At 40.4% G+C, this 23929-nt stretch overlaps 1 protein-coding gene across 1 annotated transcript in view; it reads left to right on the forward strand.

The window, feature by feature from the left end:
- The window catches only part of TAF1 (TATA-box binding protein associated factor 1), a 33614-nt gene that overhangs the window by 1295 nt on the left and 8390 nt on the right, over nt 1–23929 (forward strand). The window contains exons 4-33 of the mRNA XM_042807163.1: nt 863–982; nt 1444–1685; nt 3764–3982; nt 4414–4635; nt 4819–5020; nt 6271–6387; nt 6790–6957; nt 8500–8627; nt 8727–8834; nt 9646–9812; nt 9915–10095; nt 10180–10284; nt 11641–11841; nt 12755–12896; nt 13669–13799; nt 14352–14432; nt 14844–14993; nt 15155–15274; nt 15453–15628; nt 16377–16618; nt 17931–18138; nt 18413–18578; nt 18749–18960; nt 19206–19314; nt 19520–19618; nt 20307–20484; nt 21842–21909; nt 22306–22428; nt 23567–23659; nt 23735–23819. Coding sequence (XP_042663097.1) covers nt 863–982; nt 1444–1685; nt 3764–3982; nt 4414–4635; nt 4819–5020; nt 6271–6387; nt 6790–6957; nt 8500–8627; nt 8727–8834; nt 9646–9812; nt 9915–10095; nt 10180–10284; nt 11641–11841; nt 12755–12896; nt 13669–13799; nt 14352–14432; nt 14844–14993; nt 15155–15274; nt 15453–15628; nt 16377–16618; nt 17931–18138; nt 18413–18578; nt 18749–18960; nt 19206–19314; nt 19520–19618; nt 20307–20484; nt 21842–21909; nt 22306–22428; nt 23567–23659; nt 23735–23819 — 4563 coding nt within the window. The remainder of the gene's footprint in view (nt 1–862; nt 983–1443; nt 1686–3763; nt 3983–4413; nt 4636–4818; nt 5021–6270; nt 6388–6789; nt 6958–8499; nt 8628–8726; nt 8835–9645; nt 9813–9914; nt 10096–10179; nt 10285–11640; nt 11842–12754; nt 12897–13668; nt 13800–14351; nt 14433–14843; nt 14994–15154; nt 15275–15452; nt 15629–16376; nt 16619–17930; nt 18139–18412; nt 18579–18748; nt 18961–19205; nt 19315–19519; nt 19619–20306; nt 20485–21841; nt 21910–22305; nt 22429–23566; nt 23660–23734; nt 23820–23929) is intronic.

Below are 23929 nucleotides of genomic sequence, written 5' to 3' on the forward strand. Positions count from 1 at the left end.
GTGTTCACTGGATGAAGCCACTGCTTGATATCTTCCTTTTTTAAAGAATTAGTTCTGATTAGAGTTAAACTGTACTCAGAAGAGAAACCAGGATCCTCCTTTTGCTCTGGGATCCCCTGGAGAGAATACTCAATACCTGCTCATTTTTCTTTAATCTGTGTTCTTAGGAAGAGGGTTATGCAGGAGGCCAGGTGCTTCTTAGAGATACTTGAAGACAGAGATAAGGTCCTGAACCCTTAGAGAGACACTTCAATCTTAATATCTCTTCTGTTTTACCCTTGAATTCTTTTTCTGAAGTGACTTTCTGCAGAAGGCACTTCGGTTCTTTTGTCAGTTCCAGGGATCTCTATCTGACCTAGAACATATTTTTCAAAGACATACTGCTTTTCTGTTTCAGTAACTGCTAGTGTAAATGCTAAGTCTTTGTATATTCCTTAAAGCTTCCTTACACTTAACCTTTTTGTTGACATATTATGGTTAATGAGATGTAAAAGTGATTTGGGCTTTTTAACTACATTTTTCTTACTTCTTTGGCAGCTTTATTTGCTCTGCAAAGCATGAATAAGGGGAGGTGATAGCAGAATATATATATATTTTTTTTAAGTACTTCAGTTATCTTTCCGTCAGTTTGCCTTTTCCCCTCCTTCTCACACCTTAAATTTCAGTCTTGCAGATGAGTTTGTGCAGGAAGCTGAACTTATAAGAGTTTTGCATCTAGTTATAAAATGAGAATGGTCTTACTGATGAGAAGACCTGGTCTTCCCATCAGGTTGGGATAACTGTGAGATAGTGTAAGTGGGAAGGGTGCCTGGTTACCTTTTGTTGCCTGCTTAATATGTAGTCTTGTCTCCTGACTGGTTAGATGAAGATGAGGATGATTATGATGCTGACTGTGAAGATATTGATTCCAAGTTGATGCCACCACCGCCACCACCTCCAGTACCTGGAAAGAAAGAAGATGAAAAAGATGCAGCTGCCACTGGTGAGTGAGGACTTTCTCCTCTCTGTTGATATGAATGTTTGAAGGAAGCAAACACAGCTGTGTAGCAGTGCGTTCTGTGACAAGCACCACGTGTCATCAGAATTTGGTCTGCAGACTGCATCTAAAGGTGGGTCTTTGTCCTGATAGGCAATGTTATAGGATTGTCTGAAAGGTAGGGTGAAATACTGTATTTCCAGTGATTGTTAAAATACTGATATTGACAATGAAACTGCTTTTTTTTTTTTTTTTTTTTTTTTATCTCATCCTCTCACTTGTAGCTGGGAAATTCACCTGGAACGCTTAGGATAAAATGAAAAGGTTAAACCAGAATGGTACTCATAACACCTGCAGAGGCTTAATTTTTGCATAACTTGGTATAAACAGTAGATGTGGCATTATGGGGTTGTACTAGGGGACAGGGAGGAAACCTGTTTGTTTATAAGGTGCTTGTTCTATTGTAGTATCTGAAGATGGAGACGGTATCATTTTGCCCTCCATCATTGCTCCTTCCTCTGCTGCCTCCGACAAGGTGGATTTCAGCAGCAGCTCTGATTCTGAGTCAGAGATGGGACCTCAAGAAGCCAGGCAGGCAGAATCCAAGGAAGGCAAACTCACACTTCCTCTTGCAGGAATCATGCAGCGAGATGCTACCAAACAGTTGCCAAGTGTTACAGAGCTCTTCCCGGAATTTCGACCAGGCAAGGTATTGTAAGAGATATGTGGAAGTGACAGAAACTGTATCATGTAAGCCCTCTAAATATGAATCGTATAGTATTAAGGGTATGTGGTAAGTAATCACATAGATGTTCTTGCTCACCTCAGTGCCTTCTTTAGTTTCTGTGTGCTGCTGTTTCCAGACTGCCTAACATTTAATGCTTTTCCTGCCATTTTCAGGAGCCTCTCAAAAAGCATCATATAAATCAGGATCTGAAATAATGTTTTACTGTTTTGTAAGACCATAGCCACAGGTCTATTGATTTGTGAAAATTGTTTTTCTGAGATAGTAGAGAATACTTTTGCCAGATGATTAAAAAACATAATGCTAATCTGTCTGCTTTCTGGCTTTTCTGGCAAACATTTGCTTCTACTTTCATGCTGTCCTGAACTTGGTATGCTCTTCCTGAAACAACTTGTGATCTGTATCCTTTACTTAATCCCCCCTCAAAACGGCACTGAGTATGGATGAGAAATTAGCTTAATAACAAGTTGGTTGAAAGAATTATTGTTTTTTGCACAAAGTGAATTCATTACAGTGCTTTTGTAAATGCTCCCAAATAGCATGTGTAGTTGATGTATTTCATTATTTTGAAAGTTTTAAAGCTATCAAGAGGAGAGGAAATGTGGGAGGGGAAGGAGAATAAAGATGAGCTTGTAGTTGCCAAAGAGATGGTTATGAGCCAGGATAGCTTGGTTTCATGTGTGCCTCCATCACAGCTGTTGTGTAAGGAAGAGCTGAGCAATTTGCATAATTGTTGTGTTTTAATGATTTAGCTAACCTCTGTCTATCAGAAATCTAAGGTGAGGCTCTAGCACAGAAGTTAGCCTTCTGGATGCTATCGGCTTTTGCAGATTTGGTGTTTGCTCTGTTACTGTATTTTTTAACAGTTGGTGTGTTCAGTTCTTTGGTGGTCAACATGTGATGTTAGGGACTGGTTCAGTCTTGAATGTGCCGCGTGGGTGTAGAAATCAGTGCAGGCTGTAATGCTGAGCACTTTTCATAATTCATTAATGAGCACTAGAGCTGACAAAGGCTGAAATCCTGTAGATTTGGCTGCGGTGATTGTTTGATGTCTGAGAATGTGCTTGTTAATGTAGCACTTTTTCTTGATGAAACCACTTAAAATAGCATGTGGAGAAGTGGACTTTGTGTTTCATTAAACTGTTAGCAGCCTAACTACGTCTGAGACCATTACTCTTGGTGAAAGGTCATTGAAACTGGCTAAAGGGTTCAGAAGTAATCTGAGGGAGTTTTGGGAAGAAGGAGAGCGTGTGCATCTCTGGGCAGAGATGGAAAGAGTGGTCATATAAATGTTATTTCCTTTGGGGATCAGCGTAACAGATTAACAGGGGAACATTAATAGGATATGTCTTTACAACTCTCATTCTAAATCTTGTTTCCTAAATCTGTCAGTTAATTTGGGAATAAGGCTTTCCCTCTTTACAAGAGTTCTCTGAAGAAGCAGTTTTCAGTTCTTAAAAGCCAGCAATCGTAATTGTAGAAGAAACAGAGGAGAAAGTTTGTCATTGTCATTAGTGCAGGTTTTGGAGGTATGCAGTATGCAGACGGGGGGGACTGCATTATGATGGAAATAAAAATTAGTGTATTATTTCTGGACTGTGGTATTTGTTTTTATCTGGTTGCTTAAGAAATGTCTGTTTTGTCTCTTTTGCTAATAATTTTATCTGCTCTTCTTTAGTCTCCATGTGTCTTTCTGAAGGTTGTGGATTGTTCAAAATGAAAATAATTATTTCCAGGTGGTGTCTGACCACGTGCCCAAAATGTAAAGGCAGTCTTTCTTCCCTATGAGTTTCTTTGTGTCTGAAATTAAGAATAAATCCTTTTGAAAAGGAAGGATTGATCAAACAAATGGATCAGAAACTTTTCTTCAAGTAAAAACAAGAGGCTGTTGATTACATCAGGGGTTGGGATTGTAGTACCAGGCCAAGCTTCTGAGTTTGAGAGTGCTCTCTTTCACTACTGCTTTTCAGATGAGGGACAGACAGAGAAGCATTCCACAGTGGGGTTTTTTCCTCTGACCCTCTTGTTTTCTCATGCTCTAGGTTCTGCGTTTCCTGCGTCTCTTTGGCCCTGGAAAGAATGTTCCATCGGTTTGGCGCAGTGCCCGAAGGAAACGCAAGAAGAAACATCGGGAGTTGGCACAAGAAGTGCAGATACAGGAGGGTGAAGTTGTAGTTGAGAGTGGAATGGAAGGAAAATCCCCTTGGGAATATGAGTTTGCTGCTCCTCCCCCTCCTGAGCAGTGTCTTTCAGATGATGAGGTGGGATATCTGAGACTTAGAGAGGGTCACCAACTAGCACTGGGGGTAGTAGTGGGTTGGACAGCAACTTCTAGAGTAAAGAGCTTTTCCTCCAAAATAAAACCGGAGGACAGAGTTGGCTTGTATTCCAGCCGTGCAGAAGCTCTTCTTTAGATACTAGTCAGTGACTTCAGGTGATTGCTTCTTACTGAGAAGGCTGCATCTGTGGTACAGGATCAATAGTAGAGCTTGTTCTCTTTGTATCAAGAAGAAATCTCTGTATTCTTGAAAGTCTAATTGCAGAACATTCTTAGGGCAGCTAATAAGTATGGAAAAGCGCTTCTTCAAAATACTTCTCTGAGAATAAGCTGGGAAATTCAAAAGGAAGAAACCTCTTACTGACACTGAAATAGAGCATCAGTATAACCATTCCCTCCTTTGCTGTGCTTCAGATTACCATGATGGCACCCGTGGAATCGAAATTTTCCCAGTCAACCAGTGATATAGACAAAGTGACAGATACAAAACCTAAAGTGGCAGAATGGCGCTATGGCCCAGCACAGCTCTGGTATGATATGCTGGGGATCCCTGAAGATGGCAGTGGATTTGATTATGGTTTCAAGCTGAAAGAGAAGAAGAAGGAGCAGGCAGTTAAAGGATACACAGATGAGAGGGTGAGAGGGGAACTGTGGGGGAAGGTGTGGAGATGTGTGTGGCATTGGGGATTGTTGCACAATGAGAACTCGGTGATGGGCCGGTGAATGTCCACCATGCAAAATGAGACTTTTAATATTCCTCCTTTAGTTTGAAAATATAAGGTCAATGCAGGCCTTCAAGCAACTGTTCTTTCCTCCTAGGATGTGGGGTTGATGGATGAGAAGGATGATCTGCTAGCTGATGAGCACTTCCTTATGGTGACACAGCTCCAATGGGAGGATGATGTTATCTGGAACGGAGAAGACGTCAAGCACAAAGGGACTAAGACACAGCGGGCAAGTCTGGCAGGCTGGCTGCCATCCAGCATGACTAGAAATGCCACTGCATACAATGCCCAACAAGGTAATCAGTGGTCTAATAGGAATTGTTACTAGCTGTAGTTGAATTGACTCATTGCCGGCTTTCATCTCAAATAGAGAATGTAATTCTTCCTGTGAGGCAACGTTTTTTGGCAAAAACACAGCTCCACTCAGAAATCTGAGACTCTTTTTTTTTTTTTCCAAAAACAGAGTAGGTCCCTTCTGCTAAAATACCAACTGTGGCTTTCTTCTCTCCATGTGGAATACCAGATGCTAGATCCATCTACATTATTATCAAGCAATGCTACGCTTAGGCTGTCTGCTGTTTATAGGCCAATGGAATTTCCTTTATATGTTTTTTCTTTAATTGGAAGAATACTATGTCAGTCTTCTGAAGTTTCCCCTGAACTAGTAATGATATTCTGTTTTTTCTAGGTAGGAAGTAACAATTCTTACAAGCTTCAGACTTCTCTTAGGCACGCATGCATTTGAATTGAAATTGCTTGTGTAGAATCAATGTTTACCATCTGTTTGTTATATTTTGCTCTTCTTCTACAAGGAAAGAGTAATGGGCATGTCAGGTCTTTAATGGGTAATAGTGTCAATCCTTTACTACTCGGCTATGAGTACCAGACACTCTGAGGAGTTTGATAGGTGAATTGGAGATAGCTCTTTATAACAGTTTTCATTTCAGCACAGTTGTGCCTGAGCTTGCTGTGTTTGAGTCCCATCAAAATCTACAGTAACATGTTAAACATGGTTGGTCTGTTCACAGGCACTAGGTCTGATGCCTTCCAGAAGCATTAACTTAAGTGACATAAATGATGTGTGAGCATAGGTGAGTTGGTCTGTCCTGGGAGTAGCTGTCTTCACAGAACAATTTCTTGAAGGTCTGCTTGGTCATTCTTTTTTCTATGAAAGTTCGATATAAGACAGGAAGCTGCTGGAGGCAAGCCCAACTGTTCTGTCAATGGCACCTGTCTGTTCAAGGCCTCTTGCTTTTATAGGGACCATATAGAAATGCTTCATTGTCATGCAGCAAATGCAAAGCAAGCCCAACATAAATTTGAAGAGGCTGCAGACTCCAGCAGTAAGCTGTGGGTGAATGTGTTTTTATAAGTCTTACGTGTACTAATGGCCCCATGACACTCTTTGTGATACGAGCAGTAGGCCCATCCTGCTTCAGGCTGGAAGTCACTCTCCGTGCAACCCACAAGTTCTGATTTCGGGCAGTGCAGTGCCCCATAATCCTCTCACTCAAGCTAACCTTAGTTTTGTTTTCCTTTTCTCTAGGTTTGAACCGCAGTGGCTCTTTGCTCAACCCACCAATTCCACTAGCACAGAAACCAAATGTAGCAGGAGTCCTTGGTATAGCAAAGGGGAAAGAAAAGCAGACCCCGGAACAGCAAGGTAATGAGGGTGTCAGTCTTTGGCCTATGAATAGATATGTGAGACACGTGGTTCTGTATAGACATGTTCTGTGTAATAGCAGGGTCTTTTCTTGTCAACAAGGTGTAGATAAAAGGGATACTTGTTTGCTCTAGAACCTGTTAGAGGTCCTATTCCATTCTTGGAGGTTCTCTATGTTTCAGCGGAGCAAAACCTCTTAAGTGTTGGTAAAGCTGAGACTTGGGTCTGTGCTTCCTCTTTGCTTCCAAGATGAGTTTTCTTTTGCCTTTTAGAGGTCATGCCTCAAAATCCTGAAAGATGGGGAAGGTTGAGGGAAAAAGATGTGGGAGATGAGCTCTGAAATGGTGTTCTGCCGAGGTGGTGTATACAGCTGCTCAGGATTATACTTTATGATTGTTGCAGTTTCCCTGGATGAAGACAAGCCCTGGTATTCTATTTTCCCAATTGATAATGAAGAGTTAGTATATGGCCGTTGGGAAGACAATATCATCTGGGATGATCAGGCAATGGAAACCTACTTGGATCCCCCTGTCTTAACACTTGATCCAAATGATGAAAACATAATTCTAGGTATGTTTATGGCATCCAGGAATTTGACTCAAATGGGAAAAGGCAAGTGGAAATGGAAGCAAGGATTTATAGTCACACTGAGGCAATACTTAGTCTTTCCCTCTTCTGACTTTTGAAGATAATTTGCAAGTAATCAAAGGCCTTAAGCAGAAGAAGGCAACGCTAATAACTAATGGTGTGGTATATGGTTAAAAGCAGTAACGAGAATAAAAATTAATGCCCTGAAACTTAAATTTAACATAGTTAATCTGACTCTTTGTGTGTTTTAGAAGTCGCTGTCTTAATTTTACTTTTATGCATGTTAGTTTGAAAAGGGAAAGTAGAGAAGGAAAACACAAATGAGCCCATGCCATTCTTAGCATGGCTTGTATTCAAAGCCTGAAGAAGCAGATTCCTTAAGCCTCTTTCAGGCTACGGTAATGGCACATGGGAACAATGATTTTGCATAATACCTGTCAGCATTTTTGTTGGTGCTACAAACTTACTTAGTATACCTGGGTTTTGATTTGAATGTACTTGCTGCTTATATTGCTATAAAATGGAGAGATTTTTGTCTTATTTACACCACTGAAATAACCACTTTTTCTGAGATCTTTGCGTTGGTAATCTTCAAGCAGCCTTACATAATTTAAGAATAGGCATATCTCGCTACACTTAAATGGCTTGGATTGCACTTTCTTCCTCAGAAAAGTGGGACAGTTCTAAGAATTTCTATATGTGTTGATTGGAATGTTTTGGTATTGGCCAGCAACCTTGAAAATCACTCTTAATTTGAGCTTGGTTAAGGGAAAGACAAACAGGCTCACAGTATTTTCTTTCTAAGTCTGAAAAACACCACAAAATTGAAGATGTTTGCATAAATAATGACAAAGGTGAACCCATTCTCATTTTATATAGAATAACATGAGATCTCTGCATGATGTTGATATAGCATTTACCAGGCCCTGCTTCTCGTATGAAGATCTTACTTGGAGAATCCGTGCTTCGCAAATTGCTAACTTTTAAAATTTATGCTGCTTTTCTGGAATTTTTCAGGAATCCCTTTTGAGTTCAGGTCCATGTTATCTTTGAATTCAGACTCAGTTTTGTGTTGTGTTATATGTGGGGAAGAAAAGGATTATTAATACGTGTAGTTGGGAAACAGTGTTGTTACTCCTGTCGCCTTGACTTTCAACTATTTAGAATAGCTTTGGCAGAACATATGCTATATCTTGTACATTCTTTGATTAGATTATTAGTAAATTTTGTGTTGAGCAGTGGATACCGCAAGCAATCCCCATATTCACCCGTCTTCCACTCAAATCTCACTGCTGAAGAAGGTAAGGTAGAGATTTAAGCGTGGAGCTTTCCTGTATTTGTTGGGGTTGTTTCATATTAATCTGTATGGAGGAAAACGAGGAGTATAGAAGGAGGACAGTCCCCCCAGAAACTGAACAAAAAGGCTAAAATGTCTGGACCAAGCTGCAGCTTAGTAGGAGGTTGCAGTGCTGAAAAGGGAACCTTAGGGCAAGAGCCCTACAGTGTGATTGCTTGTGTTTTTAGAAATTCCTGATGAAAAGGAAGAAATGACTTTGAACTCTCCATCCAAAGAGAACAAGAAAGAATCTTCTCTAAAAAAGAGTCGGATCCTGTTGGGAAAAACAGGTGTCATCAAGGAAGAACCACAGCAGGTCAGCATAAACTTTAGTACCTTATAGGTTGGGATTGATGTAGGAGCGAATTTTTTTTTTTTTTTGACATCTCTCTCCCTGTGTTTAAAATTGCATTAGAACATGTCTCAGCCAGAGGTGAAGGATCCCTGGAACCTCTCCAATGATGAGTTTTACTACCCCAAACAGCAGGGACTTCGAGGAACTTTCGGAGGCAACATCATTCAGGTGGTCACAGTAGTGTTCACTATTAGAGATGGATAGCGTCTTGGTAGGAGGTTTCTAGCTTAGGGTTTGTAGAAAAACAGAATTAATGTTTACGACTGAGATTTTTAATGTTGTTTAATTAACATTATTAGGTGTTTGAACTAACTTCTCTTGATTGCCCCATCAAACTGAAATCTAGGTCCTAGATCTTGCTGCATCATACTTGCCATGCTTTTGTTTGGTGTTTCTTTCTGTAGTACTCTTTTCTTGAAGCAGTAGTGGGAAGGGAGAAAAGTAGTGCAGATAGTCAAGAGGTGAGGCTGTACTTCTGCTACTAGCATGTGTTTTAATATGGATATTATAAAAATAATTTAGATAGTGATGAATTTGAACTACTGCTCACTGGCCCTTGGTGAAGAGGTGATACTTTTTTCCTCCTTCATTGTGGTATTCAGTGACATCTAAAAACTCATCTGACTCCAGCCTCGTCTGTAATGGGAGAAATGTATGTAATTCCAAATGCACTTCTCTCCCACTGATAGAGATAATGGCTTTGCATGCTCCTAGTAAAAAAATCCCCTCATCGGTTACCATCCACCGTTTGAAAATAGTAAAATTAAAGTTGTCTCTGTACAGAAAGGAAAGGTCTGTACATGGACCTAAGTACTTTCTGTCAAAACGCAACATGTATGCTAACAAGTGAATTTCAGTGCACTAGTATAACTGATGGCAGACCTAAAACTATTACTAGGTTCTATTATACAAGGGTTAGCAGGATAAGAGGATGATCTTGGTTTGAGGGTGATACATGTCAATTTTGTTTCTGTGTTAGCACTCTATCCCAGCAGTGGAACTTCGCCAGCCATTCTTTCCCACCCATATGGGTCCTATGAAGCTTCGACAATTTCATCGGCCTCCCCTGAAGAAATACTCTTTTGGTGCCTTGTCCCAACCAGGGCCCCATGCTGTGCAACCACTGCTGAAGCACATAAAAAGAAAGCCAAGGTGCGGTTATTTTTCTCTGTGTCTGATTTCTGCTGTGGTTCCATTTGCACAGCAGGTCTGTTTGATGTGCTGTTTTCCTCACATTGTCTTTTCCCTGGCACAGATGAGAGAGCAGGAGCGTCAGGCTTCTGGCGGGGGTGAAATGTTCTTCATGCGCACACCACAGGACCTAACTGGCAAGGATGGGGATCTCATCCTTGCTGAATACAGTGAGGAAAATGCCCCTTTAATGATGCAGGTTGGCATGGCAACAAAGATTAAAAATTACTACAAAAGGGTAAGTATGCAGGTTTTGCTGTTGGACAGTGATTTTCTTCTGCCTCTCTCTGAGTTCTGACGGCACCTTCACTCTACGTTGTAGAAACCTGGCAAAGATCCGGGAGCTCCAGACTGTAAATATGGAGAGACTGTTTATTGTCACACTTCTCCATTCCTGGGTTCTCTGCATCCAGGCCAGTTACTGCAGGTGAGAAAAGCAAGCAAAAGAAGACAGAAAAATTGAATGTGGATTAATAGGCAGTATGTTTCATGCCCTGTTTATTGCATCACAAATAATGTTCAGCTTTCAAAAAAACCAGATTCTGTTTCCAGTTTAAGTCTCTTTGATTACTGATAATAATTCAGTTCTTGGATTTTTTTTTTTTTTCAAATATCTTTCTGTTGTACATTTTTAAAAATTGTTGTAGGAATGATAGCAATTACAGGAAGTGAATCTTTGCTGCTTTGCTTTGTAATGGCATTAGAAATGCTGTTAGAGAGAACTGAGTGGGAGGCCAAAGCTCTTGGGGAGCTCAGTAAACAGGTGTTGAAGGGGATTGAAAATACGGAATTATCATGGTCCATGAGGTATAAGCAAAACCTGATGCGTTTTTTCTGAGAAGTACACTGCTGGCTGTCTTCTGGATGCCAGTTACTAATCAGGTGTGGAGACTTCTGCTTTTATGAGCTTTTCTCTGTTGTTGAAATACATACAGTTGAAATGGGGAGAGGAATTAAGAATCTTGTAAGGACCACCTGATTACATGATAAATGTAAAGATAAATCAATTTCTGTTAATGCTGGCTGCTCTTGCTGCAGCAATAATTCTGTCCACGCTGTACCACAGGAAACAAGTAAGGTAAAGGCTGATATTAAAGATTTATCACAGAACTGACAATGCTTACTGTTCAAGCCTAACAGGACTTCTGGAAAGCTTGAAGTGAGGACAGGACCATCTTGGGGAAAGCTTTGAAACTGGACGAGGGTAGTGTGGGAGAGTAGCAGTAGGTAAGGCTTGTGGAAGTCCTGCGGGTGGAGAAAACCCTTTATAGAAGAGGATAGGCTTTCCAGTTACACTCAGTCTAGTGCCTTCTTGGTGCTAGTTTAAACTTTCTTACCTTTAAATGCTGAACTCCGATCTTCTGGTTAGGTTCTTACAGTCTCCTTTCCCAAGCAAAGTCCTTGCTGCTGTTGCCTTCTCCCATTCCCAGACTGTATGTGTGTCCTGGGCTGGTTTCTGTGGTTATAGTGTTTTTCTGCATATGCATTCTTTCTGTCCCTGTTTAAAGTATCTCCTTAAAGGTCAGTCCAAAGAGTGCTTCAAATTTTCTGCATTTGTTTTGGGTTTTCTTATGCTTTTGTGCTACATCCTTTTGTGTTACATCTGCATAAGCAAGCAATGTTCTGACTGCACGTCATCATATATCGTGATATAAATGATGAAGTACCATTGGAACGACTGGTTTGTTGGGGTGTGTTAAGATTTTTTTTGTTGTTGTTGATTGAGTTATGGAAAATTTGATCAAATCCTGACTTTCAAACTTTGATTTGTTTTTCTCATTAGGCATTTGAAAACAACCTTTTCCGGGCCCCTATCTATTTACATAAGATGCCTGAAACGGATTTCCTGATTATCCGGACACGACAAGGCTATTATGTTCGAGAATTAGTGGATATTTTTGTAGTTGGTCAGGAGTGCCCGCTGTATGAAGTACCTGGTCCCAACTCTAAACGAGCTAACACCCATATCAGAGATTTTCTGCAGGTATTTGATAAGAGACAGTCTGGGGATCTGAGGGGTCTTTGGAAAAAGACCATGGCAAAGGCATGGCCCTCACGTGGTCAGCCTTGATTTCAGAAGCTCATTGCTCTGCTATGGCTCCCTTTTTTTTTTTTTTTACCTCTTTTTTTTTTCTTTTTTCCCCCCTGAGGTGAGAGGACTGCAACAGTTGGATGTTAGCCATACAGACCATTTTGTCTGTCATTTAACCAATGATTTACACCATGCTTTTTCTGTTTACTTGCATCCTATCTGATAAGTATATGATAGAGGCTTTTTATTAGCCAAATTAGAAGGTTATGAGATTATATGGAAGTGTAGGAAACTGAAGAAATTAGAATGAACTTTGAAGTGGTTAGGCTGTATAAAATAACAGTTACATGTGTTCTACTAAGAAGCCATTAAGGGCTCTTATCACAGTGCTATTACATAGTACAGAATTGCGAGTTGCTTCATAGGTCTGTGATTTCCTAGATCTTGAGGCAGTTAAGCTTTGGGACTGTCAGTGACCATTCAAAGAAATACCCCCAAATTTATATTTTGGAGAAAATTTCTAGTAGTTCACTGTCAATTTAATTCAAAATTATAACTCAGGAGCTGTTTGAAGAGCAGGAAGATCCCTGCCGTTCCGAGTTCAAGTTTCTGCACCAAAGCATGAACATTTCTAATGTGATAAAACAAAAGTTCAAATCAAATATTTTTTTCCACATCTCATTCTCAAAAATAGCTGAACCTGAAGCAGATGTGTCTTTTAAAACTTCACTAAGTAAATTTATAAGAAACAATGGGTTTTAAGTAGGAAGTCTGAAGCAGTGACTGGAAACAGCATTGTCTATACTGTCTTTGCAGGTTTGTTATATTCTTTCTTTGGACATCACAAATGAGTCTTGTTCTGTAGGTTTTTATTTATCGCCTCTTCTGGAAAAGCAGAGACCGTCCTCGCAGAATTCGCATGGAGGATATCAAGAAGGCCTTTCCCTCACACTCGGAGAGTAGCATCCGAAAGCGGCTAAAGCTTTGTGCCGATTTCAAACGCACAGGTATTTAAAGATTTTTATGTGGCAGCCAGCCATCCTTTGCTGCTCTTGGAGTTCCAAACAGAGCAGGAGGAGGAGACATCTCTTCCTGATTAAACCATTTTTGAATAATTGAAATGAACTCTGATAGGTTTTTTTTTATTTATTCTCATTTTTATGAATGTGTGTTTTCTTCTGGCACAAGTGTGCTTGATGGTGAGAAATTCCTACAGTTTAGACATTTTTTTAATAACGCTTTGGGCAATGATTTACTCATAAAGTAACAATGTACGACACTGACACTTACACGTTCCCTTGCCTCCGTGTATGCCTGTGCTGTGTTTTGCAAGCAAAAGTAGAACTTGCCAGTAGAAGCTTGTCCCATCTTCATGAGCCTAATAGGGCTCTAAGAGCCTGAGTTCTGAGTTTTGTAAATGCAGAATGATAAACAGGTGGTAATACAAAGCTTTTTAGGCTAGCCACAGGGAAAAGTAGTTTGAGGTGAGGAAGTGAAAGGTGAATTAAAGGCTTTTGAAATGTACTTTTTACACTGAATGAACATGAATGTATGAGAGCTTGCTGATAAAACAGGTGCTGGGTTAGGGGTCATTGATTTAGACAAATGCAGAACAAAAAAACCAATCACTTTCAGTGGTCTAAGTGTCACAGATGTGTCGTATTTCCTTCTTTTGACAGCATTCCGGCAGGGTACTAAATCTTGAAATACAGTTAGGATTATGATGGCATCCAACATTTGTGGGAAACTACTCAGTGTTTGGTCTGTGCTTTTTTTCAGGGATGGACTCAAATTGGTGGGTTTTAAAGCCAGATTTCAGACTACCGACAGAGGAAGAGATCAGAGCAATGGTGTCCCCAGAACAGTGCTGTGCTTATTACAGCATGATTGCAGCTGAGCAGCGACTGAAGGTAAATGCTCCATGTAGGCTATAAGACAAGTCACTAACAAGTAGTTCTGTGGAGTGTGAGGCTAGGTAACACCTTCTGCCTAAAGCTAATTTTGCTATAAAGTAGGAAAATTAGGCCCCTTACTACTTGGCAACTTGCTAAATTTTCTTTGTAAAAAGGCAGCTCTTACAGAGAGAGACATTATATTCTTACCATGTATTATTTAGATACTGAGTTAGCTGTGCTCAAAGGTAGTAAAGGGGAGGTGCGAGAAAGGGCCTATTTTTCTACCTGGAACTGTACAGCAGAAGGTAACCAGTATGCAGCTGTGAGAGAGACTTGATATTTTTTTGAAGTCAAGTGCAATATTTAGTTATGGAGTTTGTCAATATACTGGGCAGTTTGACATATGTGATACTGTGGGTCACAGTGTATCTTGCAGACAACTGTCTCTGTGGAAGTGTGTTTGTTCAGCATGACAAGCCTCCACAGGAGATTCATAAGACGCTTCTTATTCTCTAGTAACTTTTTTAAGACTTTAGGTTCTTATTTTTTCCTAATATTTCTCCACAGGATGCAGGTTATGGGGAGAAATCCTTCTTTGCACCAGAAGAGGAGAATGAAGAGGATTTCCAAATGAAGATTGATGATGAGGTACTGTCAGAGCAATGCATGAGCATGCATGCTGATATATAAATCTGCATGGCAGGAGAGAAATGAGGCCTTTACATTTAAAGGACATATTTAAAGTAGGATTCAGTAGATCAAATATTCTTTCAACTTTTCTGGGAACTCTGTTGCCAATCTTATTACTTGTATTTGGCATTCCTTCTTGCCAGGTCCTTTCAGGACTAGACTTTTTGCCTTAAAGGCCTTTTGTGAGTTATCTAGAACTTTGGTTCTTCATAGAGTTTTACCAGGGCAGCTGAAGGATCAAGAAGTGGAATTGACCCTCATTATATCAACTGAAAAGTTCTCGGTATGATTAGAAGAATCCAAAATAAAAAGCTTGGAATTCTCCTCAGTGGTAGCAGGATTGTGAAGGCATGTTTCTCTTGCTGGTAGGTGCGCACAGCTCCATGGAACACCACACGAGCCTTCATTGCTGCTATGAAGGGCAAGTGCCTCCTAGAAGTCACTGGTGTAGCAGATCCTACCGGCTGTGGTGAAGGATTTTCTTATGTAAAGATTCCAAACAAACCAACTCAGCAGAAGGTATAGTTCCCAAGGTTGGGTTGGACAAGGAGCAATAACTGGAAAGTCATGTGGGAGAAATGGAGTAAATATGGGGCATCAGGAAGAGAAAATATCAGAAGATGAGCCTAAGAAAGACTATTATGTGATGCCATTAATAGGCTGCACCTTCCTTTGAACAGGATGATAAAGAACCTCAGCCAGTGAAAAAGACAGTGACTGGGACAGATGCTGATCTGCGCCGACTTTCTCTCAAAAATGCCAAACAGCTTCTGCGTAAATTTGGAGTGCCTGAAGAGGAGGTGAGCATGAACCTGGAGAAGATTATGGAGTTCTCTTCACTAACAGATTCAGCAGCTGATGGTGGAAGGGACATACGCGTTTCTACTCTGACCTTGTTGAGCTGGCATTGAAATCCACAGTCAGCTACCTCAGTTGTAGGTCTCTAAAGCTATTTCTAGTCTGTCTTCCTCTTTCCAGATAAAGAAGCTGTCCCGGTGGGAAGTGATTGATGTAGTACGTACAATGTCCACAGAACAGGCTCGTTCAGGGGAAGGTCCTATGAGCAAATTTGCACGTGGGTCTCGGTTTTCTGTAGCAGAACATCAGGAGAGATACAAAGAAGAGTGTCAGCGCATCTTTGATTTACAAAATAAGTAAGTTCTTATCAAATGTTTACAGCCTTGAACCCCACCCTGTCCCCACCTTAAAAGTCCAGAGCTATGTATGCCTGGGGCTCACTGATACATAGTGGTATAGATGTTGATTCAAATGGTTGGGCCCACAAAATACAGCACTGAGGAAGAGGGCTTTGACCGTTAATAGAAACTTATGGGTTAACCTTGGTGTCTTGCTGTGATAGGCCTTTTGGAAAGGTAGAACGAGGGGGCATGGTTTGCCATATATAATGGCATGACATGTTCCACTGTTTCACAGATCAGTAGTTCACCATCCTATTTCCCTCCGTTTTTTTTTGTTTTGTTTTGGTTTGGTTTTTTTGTTTTGTTTTTTTTTTTTTTATGGTGGTGGGTTTTTTTTTGCTGTTAACAGTAGTTTGCCATCTCTCTCTTGGGTAGAATCTGCCAATTTACATCCTATTCTTTAGAACTTCCAGAAGAATTCATGCATTATTCCTTGTTCTGGCCCAAGATCTGAGAGTGGGGAGGAAATGTAGTACTGTTGATGATGAAGAGATCAACTTGTTGGAGAAGATTGGCTTGGAACAATTGATCATTTGGACATGGGGATTATAGGACAACTAAAATGGGAATATATTATGCCTATTATTTGCAACATTGATTTTTCAAACCTTGGTGTTATTTTTACCTTTGTATTTCTGGGAAGGTAACAGGCTGATTATTCTTTTGGGGGACTAATTGACTTTTAGGGTGCCTCTTGTTTCAGGGTTCTTGAATCCACTGAGATCCTGTCAACAGACACAGATAGCAGCTCAGCTGAAGACAGTGACTTTGAAGAGATGGGAAAGAATATTGAGAATATGTTACAGAACAAGAAAACTAGTTCTCAGCTCTCTCGGGAAAGAGAAGAGCAGGAGCGAAAGGAATTGCAAAGGATGCTTCTGGGAGAAGACAGTGGCAACGACAAAGAGAGGGGCAAAAAGGACAGGAGAGACAAAAAGGGACTGTGTAAGTAACTGCAACCACCAGAATATGCCTGGGAAGGGATGCACAACTTTGTGTCAGACTGCAAAGTGAGCTGATCTGGCATCTCAGAGGAGAGTGTGTATTCCTTACCAGGAGAATGTATAGACATGCTTATCTGGGGCTTCTTCCTTCCCCTGAGCAGTTACTGGCTGAAAATGCATTTAAGGTGTTTTCTTTGCCCTGTAGCTTTGCTTGTTTTGAACTGTAAACTTAATCTGGTATTTCTTTAGATATTCACTGCTACTTGCTGCTCATTTCCCCTTTTTTTTTTGGGGGGGGGGGGGCAGGGAGTGGAAAGGTTGGGGAGGCGTGTAGGGTGTGTTTGAATAGTTTTCTCAAGATATGTTCACAAATAGTTCCTGCAACCAGTTTATGGTACTCTAATTGGATTTTGTGTGTAAACACAGCCATGAAACAGATAGGCACAATATGTAGGCAGATAGCAGTGTCTGTTATACAGTGTGCTGTAGCAGTGTGTTTGGGAGGTAATTGGGCAGCTGCCAGATTTGGATGTCCTGGAGACGAATTTATTTTGAAGTGCAGTCTGGCAGAGAACTTGACATGTCCCTGACCGGCAGGTAGAAGTGTTTGACCTGTGAATAACTTCTGTCTGTATGATGGTGCTCATGATCACTGTTACTTACTGCATGTGTATGACCAAAGTTGAGCTTTGCTGCATCTGGGTTAATATTATTGTTGCTGTTGGAAACCCATACTGGGAATAAATCACTAATTAAATAATTACTGGAATAATTTACTAAGGGGTATGTGGAAGACTTGCTGATGAATGTTGCCTTATGAAAAGGTACCCAGTGTTATTTTGAACAAAATCTCTCAGCCAAAATTATGGATGGTGCTGGAAAGATTCTGTGGTCACATAAGACAAGGCTAACTCACTGGTTGTAACACTAGTTGGAGAACTGAATAATTGTTGACCTTCAGTTTCTGCCAGATTTCCATATCTATGATCACAACCACTGTAACTAAGTAATCTGCAGGGTCATGTTGCAGTTGTCTTACAGGTTGCACTTAGGCACCTGTGGGTCCTTGTTGACTGTAGCTGTTCCTTCTGGCTTCTCAATCTGTGTGAATAATTCAGTAGCTTACCTTTGTTTCAGATTGATATAGGTCATGATAAGAGAACACAAACAAGCAAATGAAAGACTTCTATTGCTTAGATTTTCCTGAATCCTTGGAAGTTTTTAAGCCCAAACTATCTGCTGTATTTAGGCAATGATGTTTCTACAGTGTGAAAAAAATTACAAGGAAATAAAACACTCTCTTGTGGTATCAGCTTCAGGAGCCTCAGCAAACTCTCACAAAGATGATGACACTGCCTCTGTAACCAGCCTTAATTCGTCTGCAACTGGCCGCCGCCTCAAAATATATCGCACGTTTAGAGATGAGGATGGGAAAGAATATGTGAGGTGCGAGACAGTTCGGAAGCCTGCTGTTATTGATGCCTACTGCCGAATACGGACTACCAAGGATGAAGAGTTCATGTAAGACCTATATGATTTTTTCATTTTTTCTTTCTTTTTAACTTTGCCTGTAGACTATTTCATTCTCTCGACAGTATGAAGAAATGTAGAATTGAGTATAGAAGCCCAGCGCTGTAATTGTGGAGAGAGATATTTAATGGCTGTCCCGTTGGAGGGTATTATGAATTTTGTGCAGTGATTGACCTGGCAAAAGAGTACCTAGTAAGTCATCAACTCAGATGAAAAACTTCTGTGTTATGTTTTGTGGTGTTTTTTTTTTTTTCTTCCCCCCCAGACGAAAGTTTGCTCTATTTGATGAACAGCACCGTGAGGAAATGCGGAAAGAGCGGCGCAGGATCCAGGAACAATTACGGCGGTTAAAACGGAACCAAGAGAAAGAGAAACTCAAGGGCCCTCCAGAAAAGAAGCCCAAGAAAATGAAAGAGCGTCCAGACTTGAAAGTAAGCATATCCACACCTACAGCATGCTATAGCAGGTCTTGGGTATTGGAGACGTTTTCTGTTCTAGCGATGTACCAAAGGTCTGACTATGGGATTTTAATGATTCTTTGCCTCCAAACTAGGAGCCTATGTATGAATTCTGATTTGTCATCTTTCTTATATTTTTGCAGCTAAAATGTGGAGCATGTGGTGCAATTGGCCATATGAGGACTAATAAGTTCTGCCCTCTTTACTACCAAACAAATGCCCCACCTTCTAATCCTGTTGCAATGACAGAGGAGCAGGAGGAAGAGCTGGAAAAAACAGTCATTCACAATGATAATGAAGAACTCATCAAAGTAGAAGGAACAAAAATTGTCCTGGGAAAACAACTGATTGAGAGGTAAGGAAAGAAGCAGGGATACCGATGGGTAGTAAGAAGAAACAGTTTAGAGTTTAGATCAGAATACTCACATGTATGTTAATTACAGGAATAAAGTGACAGGGCTTTACATAGACTGTTACTGCAGTATTTCAGTTGTGCATTTGGTATTATGGCAGATGGGACCGGAGCCAATAGTGGGGGACAAATGGTCTTGACTCACAAGAGGGCTGGAGAAAGTATTACACTTGTCTGTTTTTATCTAGTGCGGATGAGGTTCGCAGGAAATCACTGGTCCTGAAGTTTCCTAAACAGCAGCTTCCTCCAAAGAAGAAGCGGCGAGTAGGGACAACGGTTCACTGTGATTATCTGAATGTGAGTGAAGGTGTTACTGAGCTGAGTGCAGCATCTCTATTTCTGTTTGTACAACTGGCCAGTTTCTTTTCTACTCCTGTGCATCCTGCGTGTGCAACACAGATGCCTGGCCAGTAAATTAATAAACTAAATTGCCTAGGATTTCTGTGGATAAATATTTTACATCTTGGAACTGCCTTAATTTTTCTGCCTCTGATTTCCTTAGCGTCCTCATAAATCTATCCACCGACGGCGAACAGATCCCATGGTGACCCTGTCGTCCATCTTGGAGGGCATCATCAATGACATAAGGGATCTTCCTAATGTAAGTTTAAGCTATGAGGCCAAAAACCCGTGTCTTAGGCAATATGGCTGAAGTAGGTTACATGTTGCAGACACCAAAATTAGGCTTGCCTTTTCTCAGATGAGTGGTGTGTCACCCCTTTCCCCTGCCCTGCGCACAGTTGGTGTGTGTTACTGCGTAAGCTATCTCGGCTCAGAATCCTTTTGAGATGAAAATGCCCATGTCAGAAAATAACGGTGAATTGTTCTGTACGGATACATATTCAAAGCCTGGGTTGTGATTTCCGCCCCACCCCACCTCCTCCCCTCCCCCAAACCAGAAAAAGATGCATAACACTTGATACAGCAATGTAGAATACTTTTATATATGTGGCACTGGAGAAAACTGTGTCCTTCACTGTTTCTGACCAGATTTTACCAGAAACTTGCAAAATCAGAAGATTAAATGGAAGATTTGAGTTTTTGTGCTGCATAACCAAAAATAGCATCTCAGAATTCTTTGCGAGGTTTTTCTTCTTACAATGGTGTTAAAGAACATTTTGTTGAAGAAAGTGATAGCCACTGAGCTTATATTTTCCCTGGTGCAGTTAAGGAACTGATTGTGTAACGGTTTTATATGTTAGTGCCCATTCAGCTGTGGAGGTTAAACTGAGATTAGCTGTGCTAGTACTGTGTTCATAAGCACTCATTTATTTTCTTTTCATCCTCAGACGTACCCCTTTCATACACCTGTAAATCCAAAAGTTGTCAAAGATTATTATAAGATTATTACTCGGCCCATGGATTTACAGACCCTGCGTGAAAATGTTCGTAAGCGGCAGTACCCATCCCGAGAAGAGTTCAGAGAACATCTGGAACTAATTGTTAAGAACAGTGCAACATACAATGGTAGGCTATGAGTAATGCAGGGAAACTGTGTTTCTGCTAATACATTGTACATGTATGAGGTGTGGATCTCTTAGAAATAATGAAAAGCAGAATAAATTCACTGTCAGGTGGCAACAATAAACATATGTTTTTCCAGAGATAGGCTGCATTAATGTTCATGAGCTAATTCATAAATAAGAAATAAATGGACGCTAGCATTTAACAGTAACTGAATGATGACTGTGATGTAGTAACTGAAGTTTAATTACGGACCTATCAATGACTGAAGACACTGGTGCATGCATTAAATCAAACTGCAGTGGAGCTAAGTCCTGCGTATCTCCTTCATATAGGGTGAAGCTAAGCAAAACATTGTTTTCAGTATGAATATTACACATTATGAGTGTCCTTATGTTTTGCTTTCAGACGTGGATTGGTACCTGTGAACTTGTTTTCTCAATGTTACACTTTCATGAATTAATCTTTCAAAACAAGTAGGAATACTTCCCACCTTTTGAAGCTATTGTCTTGGAGCATGCAGCTTTGAGTAGAGTTTACTGCAATCATCTTGTGTATTTTGGTTTTTAGTTGCAATAAATTTTTCCCCATTTGGGAAGGTAAGAAAGCTAGTTTAAAAAAACAAAAAGCATAGATTCTGCAGTAGAGCAGGCATCTGCTGGGGAAAAATGCTGATTCATTGAGCAACTAGAGATCAGCTGGTTTTGGACCACTGATAGAAAGGTCTTTGTCCAAAAAAGTATTCATCTGGCGGATGAAGAAAACCTCCCAGCTGCATTGAGTCTTTCTAGGCTGTGCAGCATTTGGGGTGACACTGACAACAGTGGTTTTGTGCCTTTACTGCTTCCTTTATTATTTTGACAGCAAAGTCCCTGTTTTTTCCGAATAAACGAAGTTTTTTTCATAGCTCTGTTGCAAATACTTGTTTCCATGTCTGAGGAATTGTGAAATTATTTAAAGCTGTGGTCTTCTGAATATTCCGTAAATGTCCATCTTGCCTTCCTTAGCAGTTCTGCTTTGCTGACCGAATCCAGTGAAGGAAGCAGAAATTTCATGGCTTACACTCTGAAAGTTTGGCAGAGGTGAAGGGCTTAGAGGCCAGTCTTCCACAGGCACAGCTGCTTTCCCTTAGGGTTTCCATACGTGAACAGAGTGTATACTAGAAGTGTGAATATTTGCTACAAATAACCTCATATAAAATCCATACTACACTTTAGTAATTGTGTGTATTGGGAATATACTCCCAGCTGTGCTAGAAATATTATCAATGATGCTTTAGGAGTAAAGATTAAGTCGTATTGTGACATCGGCCTTTTTAATCAGGCTGGAGTATCTCAATGTACTTGGTCTGTGTTTGCAGGACCGAAGCACTCACTGACACAGATATCTCAGTCCATGCTGGACCTGTGTGATGAAAAGCTGAAAGAGGCAAGTCTTCTGAATGAGTTGTGATCAGAGTGGAGAGAGAGGGATGGTCAGGGGGTGGTTGAGGAGTTTGAAGATAGAGGACGTGAGTAGGCAAAACACAAGGCTTTAAGGGGAGTAGCAGAAGAATAAGGGAACTCCTCCCCCCACCCTGGGGTGTATTTGAATTTTTATGATCTTACACAGTTCATATTGCTAGTCTTTCTCAAAAAACAGATGCCTGTTTGTTACTGTAGTTACTTTATCTTGTATGTAGGCTTATATCTAGGGTATTATCCCCCCCTTATTTACAACTGTCTTCATAAAAAGGTGAATGGGACTTTCTTTGGGACAGAGTATCCTGATAATAACAGTTCTTAATCTGGGGTTAGCCACTGATGTTCCTTTCTTATATTGCAGAAGGAAGATAAACTGGCTCGATTAGAAAAAGCAATTAATCCCCTCCTGGATGATGATGATCAAGTGGCCTTCTCCTTCATTTTGGATAACATTGTCACTCAAAAGATGATGGCAGTTCCAGATGTATGTAGCTTGAGTAGAGTATGTGTATGTGATGTGCAAAATGTGCTGATTATAGTCTTGTGGCTGTATATTTACCACTGTGGTGGTTAGTGCATAGTGCATTGAGGAGGGGAAAAAAAAAAAAAAAAAAAAAAGTTATCTGTGAGGGAGCTGGCCTGTGATTTTTCTGACTGGCACAGGCACACCTGTATTTACCCCCTTCACTGGAGCAAAGGTCCAAGAAGCAAAGGCTGGGTTCAAGGTTTTTTTTTCCTGCTGCTTTCACTCCTAGATAGTGTCTGTGTCAACCTCCTACTAGTATAAAGTCACTGATTTTCATTAAGCATGGTCATTATAAAACATACTCTTCTGCTGCTTATAGCCCTTGCTTTGGTAGATCTGAAAGCACTCTGCAAAGGTACAGTTTTCAGGTGCAAATGGAACACAAATTGATTTCTAATTGATCAATTTTACCCCGTGTTGTGCTACTTCATTAGTATTAACACCCCCCCCCCACCTTAAGCTTACCAAATAAAACTGCAGAGATGAGGATTTCAGTCATCTATAATGTGTATTGTGTCTGAATGGAGTAAGGAACAAGTCTGTAGTGTTTAGACTAAATGAGGGAGGGCTTAATGCCTGTCCTCTAAAACTTTGTTGGTTCCATTTGCTTTTGTCACCAGGTTCTCATTTTTGATGTTTAGAAACAGACTTTAGAGTTTTTCTGTGCTGTTACACTGTGATGAGCTGTTAAACTGGTGTATATATAGCCCTTGCTGTGAGATCAGACATAGGTTTATATTCTTTTTTTTTCTTGTTTATTTCACAAACAATGAGTGTTCTTGCCGAACACTGCAGTTATGTTGTGAAGGAACACCGATATTAAACAGAGAAGTCCTTTGTATGATTATTATTTTGTATTACATGTTCCTACTGGCAAACAGGTATCAATAGGCCTAGTTAAAAATCCAACCAGTAGATCCTTTTTTTTTGTGTCACTCCTGAAGCTAAATGATTGGATTCAGGATGCCTTGTGCTAAATACTTCCCATACATTTTGAGTGTTAATCAGTTCTGTAGACTTGCTTTATGAAATTTGTAGCTCAAACTGTAAAAAATTCTACACAGCTTTCTAAACTTGTCTGTTTTCTTTCTTGTAGTCTTGGCCATTTCATCATCCAGTTAACAAAAAGTTTGTTCCTGATTATTACAAGGTGATTGCTAATCCAATGGATCTGGAGACTATACGCAAGGTGTGTAGCTTGATTTGAGCAGCCACTTGAGAGATCTTTAGACTTGATTACTTACTGGGTGACAATCTCTTCCAGAATATCTCCAAACACAAATACCAGAACAGAGAGACTTTCCTGGATGATGTTAACCTCATCCTTGCCAACAGCATTAAGTACAATGGTAGGTGATGAAAATAAGACTTCAGCTGCCTTCTTAATGCCATTTAAATGAATACATCTGGGCACCTGTTCTGCAGTGCTGTCAAAGCCTGACGCTATGAATCCTGAGCT

Source organism: Tyto alba, unplaced genomic scaffold, assembly GCF_018691265.1.
Source record: "Tyto alba isolate M040663 unplaced genomic scaffold, T.alba_DEE_v4.0 Super-Scaffold_5, whole genome shotgun sequence".
In the NCBI taxonomy this organism is placed as follows: Eukaryota; Metazoa; Chordata; class Aves; order Strigiformes; family Tytonidae; genus Tyto; species Tyto alba.